The sequence below is a fragment of the Biomphalaria glabrata genome, chromosome 8 (genome assembly GCF_947242115.1).
Source record: "Biomphalaria glabrata chromosome 8, xgBioGlab47.1, whole genome shotgun sequence".
NCBI classification, from domain to species: domain Eukaryota; kingdom Metazoa; phylum Mollusca; class Gastropoda; family Planorbidae; genus Biomphalaria; species Biomphalaria glabrata.
In genome coordinates, this window is record NC_074718.1 from 10,869,206 (window position 1) to 10,883,336 (window position 14,131).

Consider the following 14,131-nt stretch of genomic DNA (forward strand, 5'->3'; position numbering starts at 1 on the left):
TTTTTAAAATGTCCTATTATTTGGAAAAAGAAAAAAACAATTCACACTCAAAATGAATTATTAATGCAGTCATTTGCCTTGTTTTTTTTTATAGTTCAGTACATATGGTGTTGATGTATGAAGTGTAATTTATAGACCAAAATAACGATACCGGACATATAAAAACAAAAATACAAAAAACAAATCTTGCTAGTATAGTATTTTATTAGCACAGTTGCCAGACCGTACAGGTACACACACACACAAAAATCATTCAAAAAATGGAGAAATAAAATCATTCAAAATATTGTGTTAAAAAAAGATTGGTGTTATCGATAAATAAATTTAAAAAATGGATGACTTGTCAGTTTAAATTACTAACAGGCATGACTAGTTGACTAGATATGCATAGGACATAATAATCTCCTGTTCTGAAAGAGTTATTAAAAGATAAAGCAGACTTTCAAAATAGCACTCTCACCCTGCACTACTTACTACCAGTACAATGCCAACAGTTTATTCTAACCCTTGTCTTATTCTACAGATCTATACAAACCCTATTCACTTTATAAAGAAAGGGATATCAAACCTTTTTTGGACATGGGTCATACACCTTATTTCACAAACAAGTCATAGAGCAATTCAATGTAACAAATTTTTGGAAATACTGATTTTCTGTACTTTGATATAAACCTTCCAAGGGACCAGATAGCTCCTCACCACAGGTGTGATTGGGGCGTTTGGCCAAAAGTTAGGCATCGCTGACATGACATTAACCATTTGTAATAAATCAAAACAATATCGCTCTGGTAGAAAAAAAAAAGTTACAAAAAAAAATAAGATTTATGTAATGGTAACAGCAAATTAATATTTTATAAGTAGTATTTTACTCAGTAAAATGAGCTACAAAACAGAATAAATTTTTGAAATTGAGATACTTTGACACAACCATTGTACAACGTTCAACAACACAATACCCACCCTATTGGTTTCTGGTAAATATGATTCATCCAACTAGTACAGAAGTGTTTGTAGATCAAATCAATATAATATATAAATTAGTGATAACATTTAAAACTTTTACCAGCAAACATTACATGAAAGACATCTCTCTAAATATACAGTAAACAATTTACAAAATGTTTACATCCACAAGTTCAGTATTAAAGAGAATTTTCATCATGTAGTAATTTCTTAAAAAGGCTCCTTTAACATTGTTATATTTTTATATGTTTAAAAAAAAAGGATTAACTTGAATATCTTATCTAAAAACAAAAGGATTAACTTGAATATCGTATCCTTTATATAAGATCTTCTAATTTAAGTAGCATTTAATTTCACTAAAAGCATGAAATCAGTTTTTCACTCATAAAATGTTTCAATATTGATATAGCATTTTTGTGATAAACACACAGTGTTTCTTGTTACCTATCACCATCATATATACATATATATACTTAACTTGGACGAAAATAGCTGTCATTATTAATTAACATTGTTAATTTATTTATGGTGTATTTTTATCCACAACAAAATGGAATTCTCAGCAACTAGTAAATTGGTATAGGTAACACTTACATAGTAAGCATAAGGATATATATATATAGAGAGACATAAATATATGGTCGCAAATAACAAAGGTTAATTTTCCCCAAGGCCAATTCTAATGCTTCCATACATCCTGTTAAAATATCCATCCCCACGGGGCTTAAGCTTGGCATGGTTAAATGCTGTTTTGAATAGAAGCAGATTTTTTCTATTGAAATCATCTTTCAAACCCTGATCATTTGAGACCTTTTGAAACATCAAGGCCTCCTGCAAAGGTTTAGGGAGACCACTTTGACAAATTTTGTTCACCCTGTCATGCCCGTGGCCAAATAGTTGTGACGCAGCCACAAAAGTTAATGTTTCCAGAGACAATGGTTGTCTGAAAGACTGATAACCCAAACTCTCATTCCTTTCTGAAACAATAAATTCTTTGCTTTCTGGGTCCCCACTCAAAAGACGCAAATCTTTTGGAGTCAAAAACCGAATGTCCACCAAAAACTGTGCTAAGTGGCTATTTTGCACCAACATTGCTGAATCAAGTGGTGAGAAAATATACTTAGTCCTAACCCATGCAGATACACTTGTCTCTAACTCAATCACAGATGGTGCTATCCCAAGAGAAATTAATCTTGTTACTAAAGAGAAACAACCCACAGAAATCAAACTGTGAATAAAATATGATGGAATACAAGAGGTATTTAAACCATGGTCTAGTAAGATATTTAAACAATCCATTGCCTCTTTGCTCTGATTCCAAACATATGAAACAGTTATTGTGAATGCAGAAATATTCTCACCATTTCTCACCACAGTGTAGTTGACATCAGCGCCTTTATGAATTAACAGAGATATAACATCCGCCTCCAGTCGCTTGGCTGCAAGAAGCAATGGAGTCTTGCCATCTTTTCTCTTGTGGTTGACATCAGACGCAGCAATTAGCTCTTTAACAATGTCAAAGTCATAAGACCATTTAATTAAATGAAACATCAAAGCATTGTTTCCATCAGTGTCCACTGCGTTCACATCAGCATTATTGGACAGCAAAAGTTTCATCACCTCATCATCTTCACACATAAACAAAGCATTCTGTCCAAATATATTGCAAGAGTTAATATCAGCTCCACGCTTCAAGAGGAATGCAACATTCTCCTTTCTACAAGATTGAACTGCCACATGTAAGGCGTTACATCCACTAAGCATGCGTTCATCAAGATTGGCTCCAGCTTCCAGGAGTACCATCATGACATATTTTGAATCACTGGTCTCTGCTGCTATTAGAAAAGGTGTTCTGGAATTATAATCCTTCTCAATGATGCTTGCCCCATGATGAATAAACAGTTCTACAATGGTTGCATGACACATATTTATCCATCTATTACTTTTTTGACTAAATTTAGACCTTAGATATTTTTTATAGGCACCTGAAACTATATAATGTAAAACTTTTCGAGTATTCCGATTCTGAGCTATAGTTGCATTGACATCAGCTCCTCTTGACACTAGAAGATCAATAATTGCAGGGCTGGCTGCCAACATCAGTGGAGTTTTATCTTCACATTGCAGGTTCACATTGAATCCTTTATCTAACAACATTTTTATAATGTCTGTATTTTCATGTGAGACAGCTAAGTGAAGTAAATTGGAAGAGAAAACTTTTGCATCTATGCTTTCAGCAAAAGAACCAAACAAAAACTCCACAGTTTTTTGCTTATTTGATTGCACAGCCATCTCCAAGGCATCATATATGTTTAAAACGGCTCCAGCATTGACCAAGAGTTTGACACAATCAAACTGCTCCTTCAGCATTGCCCGTTCAAGTGCCGACCCCTGGTATCGTATAATTTTACTGTCATTGTTCACATTAGCACCATGTTTGATCAGAATTTGAAGTAAAGAAGTGGCCCCCCTTTCAGCTAGACTACCCACAATTGCATTTGATATAAAAAATTTGCTTTCACAAAGCAGCTGGAGAATGACATTATTGCCAACTGAAACTGCTGATTCTACTGCCAAATTTTCTAGAACCTTGTCACCATAATTGTGATGTATGAGTAAGTAATGTTGTGTCAACATTCTTACTGTGTTTATGTCATCGTCACCGACTGTAGCATTGACAAGTGACTCTAGAATCTGGACAATGGCTTGCAGATATGTGTTTTTGGTATAGTTTAACACAGCATTGTCCATGCTAACTATTAAATGAACAGCTCTTGAATCTCTTTTAGCAGCAGCTGTTATTAACGCTTGCTTTCCAGTTTCTTTCTCTGATTTAAAATACTTGACTACATTCAAAATGCCATTTTTTATGGAATTCTCATGCAGATTTGAAGATGATTGGTTCAGCAATGAGAAAATACTGTGTTTATCATAGAAAGGCATAGGCACCTTGACATCAATGAGCAATTTGATTGCCTCCAAGTTAAAAACTTTTATGGCACTCTCCAAAGCAGTGAAGCCTTTGGAGTTCCTGTGCTCTTTATTGATACAAGTTTGGTTCAGCAAAAGTTGAGTGGTGCTGTATGAGGCTGTATACAATGTGGAGAGAATAAGGGCAGTGTCCCCATCACTATTGGAGGCATTCAGGTCTGCTCCTTTCTGCAGCAGAAGACTTGTTATTCTCAACTGATTGTTCAAAACTGACAAAAGGAGAGGTGTGTTTTGTTTACCATCCCTGGTCTCCAGGTTAGCTCCAGCTGCCAGCAGGGATCGCACCAAGACAATATGTCCATTTTTTGATGAGCGTAAAAGGCAATAGTCAAGAACACGTTGTGAGTAGAGATTTTTGTTAAACAACAGATTATATGCTGCAGCATGTATTTTATCCGGTGCACGTGATGTAACAGCTTGGATGAGAAAAGAATCCTCACTGGAGGAGGCATTTGTTGACATTTTTACATACTTTGGAATCTGAAAAAAAAAAAAAAAGAAACATAATAAAGATACAGTTGAATATATATATATATATGTAATATATCTATATCTATTACATATCTGTAAGTTATCACTGACACGATCACGAGATCTCTTAAACTAGGGTAAGTATCCGCATCAAATTTCATACACATGCGTCTTTTGCCTCCTAGATGTTCACTAAGAATGGTGACAGAATCACTATCTTAGGTCAGAAAAGCCACAAGCTTTCTATCAAACTTTTGTATTTTATTTTCAGCTTTTCCCAACAAGGCCACATTCTACATATATATGAAGCCTCTTTTTTAATCACATAAATTCAGTGTTTTTTAAAGCAATTTTTTTCTTTTCCATAAGAGTCTACTTTCCTTTTACACAAAACCATCCTAATAGGATTAAGATACCTAGATAAATGTAGAAGGGGGAATGAGAATGTGTACAAAGGACTAACTTTTTGTTGTTTGGGGGAGGGGGGGGGGCAAATAAAGCAAAAGCGCTACTAAAATAAACAGACCCAAAATATGTGAGCATGTATGTGTCAGGTGTACATTATGAAGCGGATCTTTCCAGGTCAAGATAAAAGTGGTAAAAATAAATTACGATACGCAGGTAAAAAAAAAAAATTTTAAGTTACAGGGAGTGAAAAAGAGAGAAAGTCTTGAAATTTCATTGTAACTTATTCACGGACTTAACAAGTATGCTAGGTTGATTGTTAAAATGTGGCCCGTTTATTAAAACTAAAAAAAAGGAGGAGGTGTTCCAGCCATAATTAACAATATAAAACTGATGTGCAAATCAACCAGAGTAGCCAGTGAATACTACTAGTATACATATATATATATATTTATTGGTGTATTTATATACCGTATAGTAAATCTCATTCACTAAGTAGATTTTAAAAAACAACATATTTCTTAGGTACTTTTACTATGTAAAATAAGATAAATTTATTGGTCCAAAACAAATGGAAATTCAGTCTGATTTTGCCATGACACCTACAATTCAGAAAGGAAGTCCACCATACACTGAGACTAAAATATAGTTCAGTTCAGTAAAATTGTAAGCCTTTAAGATTCAAAATGTGCTCTTTTCTCTCACACACTAAAGCAAATACAGGGAAAAAGAAGCATGTGGTGAAATGCATCCCTTCAATATATCTCTAATTTGACCAGAATGAAAAATAACAATAACCCACACTGCTTTTACATCATTCTATTAAAGATCTTGACGTTTAGGCCCCATCACTCACTATTATTAGCAAAAACACTCACAAACTTTTTAACTTTTTATTTGATGATTTTATCTATCATAGTCGATTTTATTTTAATGGTAAATAAAATTGATACAAGAGTTAGATAAATAAAATAGAAAAAAAAAATTAAGTTTCAAATGAGAATAAAAAAAAAAGATTATATATTATATTTAAATTATAGATTCTATGGAGAATGAGGAAATACACTTCTTTAATTGCTTTGTCATCATTTTGGCCAAAGATTTTCAATTTGGGGATGGCCGATAATTTTCTCAATTTTTTCATAGGTCAGACCATTATGGAGCTATGCTACTTGAAATATTAAAAAAAAATGGAGTTGAATTTGCTTAGTGCTACTGGTAATCATACTTTAGAGTAAAGCTACCATATCAAAGAAGTTAACACGTTTTAATTGTACTATTAATCTATCGCTCTTTTAGTTTTTAATAGATATGTATGTATCGGCTCGGGTAAACCCATAATTTTATTTTTGTAGCGAAAGAGAAAAAACTTGAAAGGATCATTAGCTAAGTTTAACATACACATCTAAATCCAATCCAGTAGATTAGTAAACACAAATTTAGACCCGCAGGCCGCTGGTAATGTCAGGCTAGTAAATGGATAAAATAATAACAATAACACACAAACACTAATTCTGCCTACACCCCCCTTCCCGGGCTCTCTCCTTACACAATTCCACTTTCCAATATTCACACATTTTCAGTGCAGACTAACATAATTCAAGACTCATTCCAAGCACAGCCATTAGACTAAAACACAACAAAAAAGGGTCAATGATAGCGCTACACACAGGTGTAAACCAGACCATCAACACAGGCACAAAACATTGTTCATTATAGTGAGAACAATGTTGAAGGGAAAGGGGCAGGAGCCAATTATTGATTGATCAAGTACCAACTGCCAAGCCGCTCATTAGTTCACAAACACTAAGCTTGCTAGATATGCATTTTATATACTATTGTTTGTGTGTGTGAGACAAATACTAAGCATGCTCTAAAATACATTTTTTGGTCAACCAACGGTGTTTGGGGAGGGCAGATTTATCTAGATCTATAGGTAACACAATTCAAAACCTACCATAGTTTAAAGCCACCTTCCCCCCAATGAAAAATATCTAGCACTGACTTTTGGGCTATTACATACACTGAGCATGCTAGATACGTAGAGCCACAAAATGTTTTGTTGTGTCCTCCAATATCTTGGGGAGGGCAGGATTACTATTGGCTATGTAAGCCTTTTAGGCTCTCCCTGAAATAAATATCTGATTTTGATTTATAATTTATAAATAGCTTAGTAAAGGGCCTTTTCAAGACATTCAGCTAAATAAGTACCGTACGGTGATATGTTATTGGGCTAAGCACTTTACACTTATGTGTATTGAGTGTTGTAAGTAGAGATAGGCGATATGGAGCATGGGAAAATGACTAAGACCTGTCTGTCTTGACATGACGTAAAAAGAAAATGATAAAAGATCTAATAATTAATAACATTTTAAGATAACACTTATAAAAAAACATACTTCTCAAGTGTTCAATGAGAGTTTCTTAAGATGTTCGATCCTTGAAGGTAATGGTAAAAAATTTTTTCAAAACTTTAAGCTCTTGAAAGTAAATGAAAGCATCGACATGACCCACTTAAACATCAAATCTAATTCTAACTTTGAGGAGTAATACACTAAAACTTATCTACTTTTAAAGACAAATGGATGAGGAGTTCATAGATACAGTTTTTTTTCCTAGGTCTATATAACAGAGATAACACAAATTCAAACATAAAAAATGTTGGCGACAGCTTAACTTGTTCGAGTGGTGTCGTCAGTTACTCTAGTATAAATTAGTGACTTAATATATACTATAGATCTAGAATAGTTTACAAATGCTATTCGAACTCCTATAGGCCAAAATTTCAAACTTTGACTTTGACAGTGCATTATTTGACAATAGTTCGACATAGAAAAGAAAATGAAGTATCAAAATCTTCTTTAGTTAAAGGAGAATAAGGATGACTAATTATATTTGTACCCCTAACCTATATTTGTTATATTCAACCCACATTATTTGATTCCAGACACCCTAATTTATTTCAAACAGTCTCTATATTTAGGCATCTATTAACTCAGATTTTAATTCTATATAATATTGGCATTAACTAAATTTTAAGATCCCCAGGCATAGCCCCTCACATGAAATCAATAAAAGATGTTTTCAAATTATGCATAAATACGAACATAAAAAATAAAAATATGAACACATTCTACCAAAATTAGGTCAATGGGATAGTGACTTCTACACAGACTTTAACTACTTTAAGACTTATTTTATGTTTGCATGATTAGATGTGTATTGAATATTTGTGTTTTTTGTTTATTAATTTAATAAATTTCTAATACAGATGATCTTTAGTAGTATAGTACAGGTTAGGATAGCCATTCTTATCTAAATAGCTGAATCCTCTATATTCTCTATATAAATCTAGATCTATCTAGAAGGTCAAGATCTAGGCATTTAACTTCATTCAATGTACCAAGCTCACTCCAAACATTTGTCCATTTATTCTCAATAAAAAAACAAAAAAAAAAACAAGCAAACAAATATAATATAAGATCATTAACATTGATGTCCGAAACTGGCTGTTTGAAATAAATTTTGGTAAGAAAATCGTAATTTAATACAAATACCCCTTTTAATTATTTGTTGTATGGGATCAAACAACTTGGCTTATGAATCAAATAAATCACCTCCAAAACAGAATAAATATTGCCAGGCTCATTAGCCATAGACTTAGCCAACCAAAAAATATAGATCTAGATAATCTAGTGAAATCTTGTCTTAACCCTAGCCCTAGAAAGAGGTAAAGTCATCCTCATGATCCTGGTAACATGATTTAATGTCATAATGATAACATTAAACATAGGCTTTAACTTTTGGAAAAAAATACAACCTGACTTACACTTTTTTACACATTTGAAATTCTTTTTTCTTAAATAAAAAGACAGCTAGATCTAGATATTATATCTAAATGGAAGGAAATTGGATCAGAATCATTGGAAAATTACAAAATGGACAAGCACATTATTATTATACAGCGCGCTAGTTTCATATTACATATCAAAATAAAGATTTAATGACCACAATAAACAGCAAGTGTTGGAATTCACGTAATGTCCGGATTAAATAAACTACTCTAGTGACTGTAATCTCTAGAATACTCTACTAGCTCTAGAGGACGTTCTTATATTTTGAACACTCCATCGAATTCTCCTTTCTTGAATGGGCCACTTTTTTTGTTTGTAATTCATTTGTTTTTATGTTTGGAGTTAAAAACAATGTTTCGGGGCTGTGCATGTCCAATTTTAGATAAGTTACTGTAATTTTGTTCCGTTTTTCCAAAGCAGATGGCAATTATTTAGATTCTCGGTAACCATGTATGTAAAGCTGTTGTTTTAACCTCCCCTGGCAATTCAAACCTATATAAAAGGGATGAAGGCTATATTATGAGCCTGTTTTATCGTAGGCTGATGGGCATATCAAAATAAGCTTCCAAACATCTTTAGAAAGACATTCCAATCACATTTATACAGTTAGCTGTCACAAAACGAACATCCAAATTATGAAAACAAGAAGAGGGTCCTTGGATGGGAATTAAAAGAAAGACAGAGGAAATACATGTAGCCAATGTAGCCCTAGTTGAAAATATCATGTTTATTAAATTATAATAATTAATTTATAGATAAATAATCTATATAGATTTATTTCTGTCTGTTTCTACACATAGATTACATAGGTATATAAATATTAAACTATTAACTATAATAAACGATATATATAAATATATTTTATATATATTCTATATATAGAGAGAGAGACAGAGAGAGAGAGTATATGAGGAAATAGACTATAAATACACATTGCAAAAGTGAATCTACTTCTTTTAATACAATCTAAATAATTTTTAAGTAACACAGATATAATTTATTAGCTATTACATAGTGGTGTACAATGACGGTGCTCACTGTCCAAGTGAGGAGAAAGCCCAAAAACTGCGTTCAACATAGGAGCATGAAGTGACCCACTTTATTTTAAAATAAAATCTTGACTATGAGTGGTAATTCAAAGGAATACAGCTATTTTTATAGTCCTTTAGTTGCAGAATAAGAATCTGCTTTCAGTTTTTTTGTAAGTTAAACCTTCACCAAAAAAAAAAAAATAAAATAAAAATTTGACCTAGAGGAGGCTCTTGTAGTTTGAACACCCCATCGAATTCTCCTTTTTGAACGGGTCGCTTTTTTTTGTTTGTAATTCATTTATTTTGATGTTTGGAGCTAAAAACAACGTTTCGGGACTGCGCATGTCCAATTTTAGATAAGTTCCGGTAATTTTGTTCCGTTTTTCCAAAGCAGGTGGCATTTATTTAGATTCGCGGTAACCATGTATGTAAAGCTGTTGTTATAACTTCCCCGGCAATTCATACCCATATAAGGGATGAAGGCTATATCATGAGCCTGTTTGATCGTAGGCTGATGGGCATATCAAAATAAGCTTCTAAACATCTTTAGAAAGACATTCCAATCACATTTATACCGTTAGCTGTTAAATAAACTTAAAAAAGGGGGTGTCCAAACAAATAATAATGAATTCAGCTCATTCTTCTTTTTGAACACAGCAAAATCGTATTATGAAATATTATTGGGATTAATAAATCTAAGATGTTTTCAATGAATAAACATGACCTAGATAGAGATATCTAGAATATATAACTTATGAATGAAAGAAAAAGTGTGGGCTGCTAATTTGAAGCCAGAGACCATGCCCACTGCAGGTGATCACGCAAGATAAGCTGGCGGTGAGGAGAGGTATACACTCAGCGAGTAGTCTCACAAACTATCCAACCAGGCAGTGGAGGGAAGGGGGAGAGAGTCATGAAAAGAATTATAAGCATCTATGGGAGGGAGGGGATGTTAAGGTTTCACAAAACGAACATCCAAATTATGAAAACAAGAAGAGGGTACTTGGATGGGAGTTAAAAGAAAGACAGAGAGAAAATACAAGTAGCCTAGTAGAAAATATCATGTTTATTAAATTAAAATAATTAATGTATAGCTCTATAATCTATATAAATTTATTTCTGTCTGTTTCTACACATAGATTATATAGGTATTTAAATAAATAAACTATATATATATATATATATGAGAGAGAGAGAGAGAGAAAGAGAGTGTGTATATGAGGAAATAGACTATAAATACATATTGCAAAAGTGAATCTACTTCTTTTACTACAATCTAAATAATTTTTAAGTAACACAGATATAATTTATTAGCAATTACATAGTGGTGTTCAACACCGGTGCTCACTGTTCAACTAAAGGAGAAAGCCCAAAAACTGCGTTCAAAATAGGAGCATGAGGTGACCCAATTTATTTTAAAATAAAATCTTGACTATGGGTGGTAATACAAAGGAACACAGCTATTTTTATAGTCCTTTAGTTGCAGAATAAGAATCTGCTTTCAGTTTTTTTGTAAATTAAACCTTCACCAAATAAAAAAATAAAATAAAAAATTGACCTAGTTCCCGAAAGTCAGTGTTCAGTTATAAGAATCTACCATAGTTCCCGTAAGTCGGTGTTCAGATATAAGAATCTACTATATATAGTTATACACAGAGAGAGAGAGTATACAAGGAAATAGACTATAAATACATATTGCAAAAGTGAATGAATCTACTTCTTTTACTACAATCTAAATAATTTTGATATAACATATAATTTATTAGCTATTACATAGTGAAGTGGTGTTCAACAACGCAACGGTGCTCACTGTTCAACTGAAGGAGAAAGCCCAAAAACTGCGTTCAAAATAGGAGCATGAAGTGACCCACTTTATTTTAAAATAAAATCTTGACTATGGCTGGTAATACAAAGGAACACAGCTATTTTTATTGTCCTTTACTTTATTTAGTTGAAGAATAAGAATCTGCTTTCAATTTTTTGAAAGTTAAACCTTCACCAAATAAAAAAATAAATAAAAAATTGACCTAGATCTAGTTCCCGAAAGTCGGTGTTCAGTTATAAGAATATATAGTCCATAGTAGTAGATAAGTATACTAAGACTAAGGCTAAAGCCTAAGGCGACTAAGTCACTAACACACAGTAACTTCACTAAGAGTCTAAGTTGACTAGATTCTTTAACTTTAAGTCTAAGACTTAGTCTTAGTCTATAAGTAGACCTACTAGAATCTAGATCAGAAATAGTTTAGTACAAACCATGATGATTCCAATTTAATCTAGATCTAGTCTAGATAGAATTGGTAATCTACTAGAGCTAGACTCTAGTCTAAATCAACTTTGTTCCGTGCACACTATCATAAAGATCCAAGAGAAATGATGAATTACTAAATGATGTGTGGTGTTTAAATCACATTGCGTAAACCTACTTAATTGTACCTATTCTAAATCTATTTCCGCTTCTACCATAAAATACTTAGAACAAAGGTATTTCGTCACTATGAAATAACCTAGAAAATACCCAGATAATAAATTTGGCTAGATCAAAATACCTTTATAGATTATCCACCTTTGACGCTCAGTGTGTGGATAAGGGAGGAAATAACCAAGAAAATACCCAGATAATAAATTTGTAATAGACTCCTTTATGGATCATCCACTTATGACGCTCGGTAAAGTTCGTGGGGATTAGAAGATGAAAAGGTGTAATATTTTTTTTAAAGAAACTTCTGTAACTTATAAGTTTATTGTTAACACCCATGTAAAATTTCACATATATGAAAATGTAGCCTATATATATTAGATATTAGATATGCCGGTACCAATTAGTAGGCCTATCTTGTTTAAATGCTTTAAAGGCACTTTTATATGTAATTTTCAGTTTATAAAGGAATTGTATAAAAATTATAAAGCTAACTTTTTCTTCATTCTCATTTATATGTCGGAGGGCTCTGATAAGTACTCCTCAGGGGCTGACTGGCTATATGGGCAATCGGGCAAATGCCCTGTGGGCTGTCGTACCTAAATGTGCTGGTGGGGTTGCCGAATGGGCCACATTAAATGTCTGTAGGCATACGTTGATTGGTCTTGACTTGGATTTTATAAAAAGATCTTTACAGACATTACTGTGTAATAGGCTACTAGACACATATTCAAAAATAACAGATTCAATATATCTGCGATGAACACCGCAGTGAATTCAAGATCTGGCAGACCTTTTTTTTTTAAGAGAAAAAAAACTATTCACTATGCAAATTCTTCTTCATCGTTCTCATTGTTATGTTGGAGTGTTCATATGACTAGACCAATACATGAGATGAACTGCGCAGTGGTTTCCAAATCAGGGAGCTCTCCATATAGTTTTCTTTCTATTGGGGTGATTTGGGGCCAATGTCTTATACGGGCCTCTTGGTAAAGAGAGCAGTTTTGGAGGACGTGGTCGGCATTTTCTGGTGATACTCCACATGGGCAGATTTCACTGGTTCCAATATTGAGTTTCCGGTACATGTGTTACTATGCAAAAAAGTTGGACATAATTTAAAACAACAATTTATAAGTAGTTTTTCATAATATCGCTTGAACTGCAGATTGTATACGCCACCGTGGAACACAAAACTAAAGGATTTTTTTTTACGGAGATGTTTTATTCTTGAGGATTTGATTAAGAGATTGACCCTTTAGATCAATTAGATTCATTATATGACATCAATTAGGCCAGGTTCACATCTAACTTCACATTCACTTTCACCTATCCCTTGATCTGCTAGAACTTTGGGGCACCACACAGAATCTGTCAACCTTTTTTCTCCTTTTTTCTCTGTCATTTGCCTTTGATAGAATTTCATTATGATATTCTTTCTGAAAATATTGAAACCTGCCTTTTTACCTGCCTAGGTGGACCACTTCTGATAGAATTTAATACAGATATTCTTCTAAAAATATTGAAACCTGCCTTTTTTCCTGCCTGGGTGGACCACTTTGGGGGCCAATTTTGAGTTTGTGTTTCCACACAAACCGTCTTTGTAACCTTGTTTTTGTTGTTGTTGTTGTTTTTAAACGATCTACATTAATTTGTATAGGTATTTTACACGTGAATTATAATTTATATTAAGTTCCAGTCTACTTTTAAAGAACTTATTCAGTGGGATTTGGGGCGTTCTCTTTACGGACTTCAATTGAATAAATTCCCCACAAACATCTAACTCAGCAATGGAACCACCTTAGTTTTAATTCATGCATGAAGTAAGGACACAATGTTTCAATTTCCCCTGCATCCTGCGTTGTCACTGACACCAACAAATCAAGAGAATCATCGTCGTGACGATTCGATAAACTATTGCATCCCTGTAATCTTCAATTTCATCTTAGAATTGAAACTTGTCGATAAATAAACATTCTTCGTAGTTTTCTCTCTGTTGA

General features: G+C 33.1%; 1 protein-coding gene across 1 annotated transcript; it reads right to left on the reverse strand.

The window, feature by feature from the left end:
• Positions 1–582: 582 nt before the first annotated feature.
• On the reverse strand, positions 583–12,178 carry LOC106078964 (putative ankyrin repeat protein RF_0381). The gene is made up of 2 exons (XM_056039668.1): positions 11,972–12,178; positions 583–4,434 (listed from the first exon to the last, which is right to left on the reverse strand). The coding sequence occupies exons 1-2, from the start codon at positions 11,972–11,974 to the stop codon at positions 1,621–1,623; spliced, it is 2,817 nt and encodes a 938-aa protein (XP_055895643.1). The 5' UTR covers positions 11,975–12,178; the 3' UTR covers positions 583–1,620.
• Between the last annotated feature and the right edge of the window lie 1,953 nt (positions 12,179–14,131).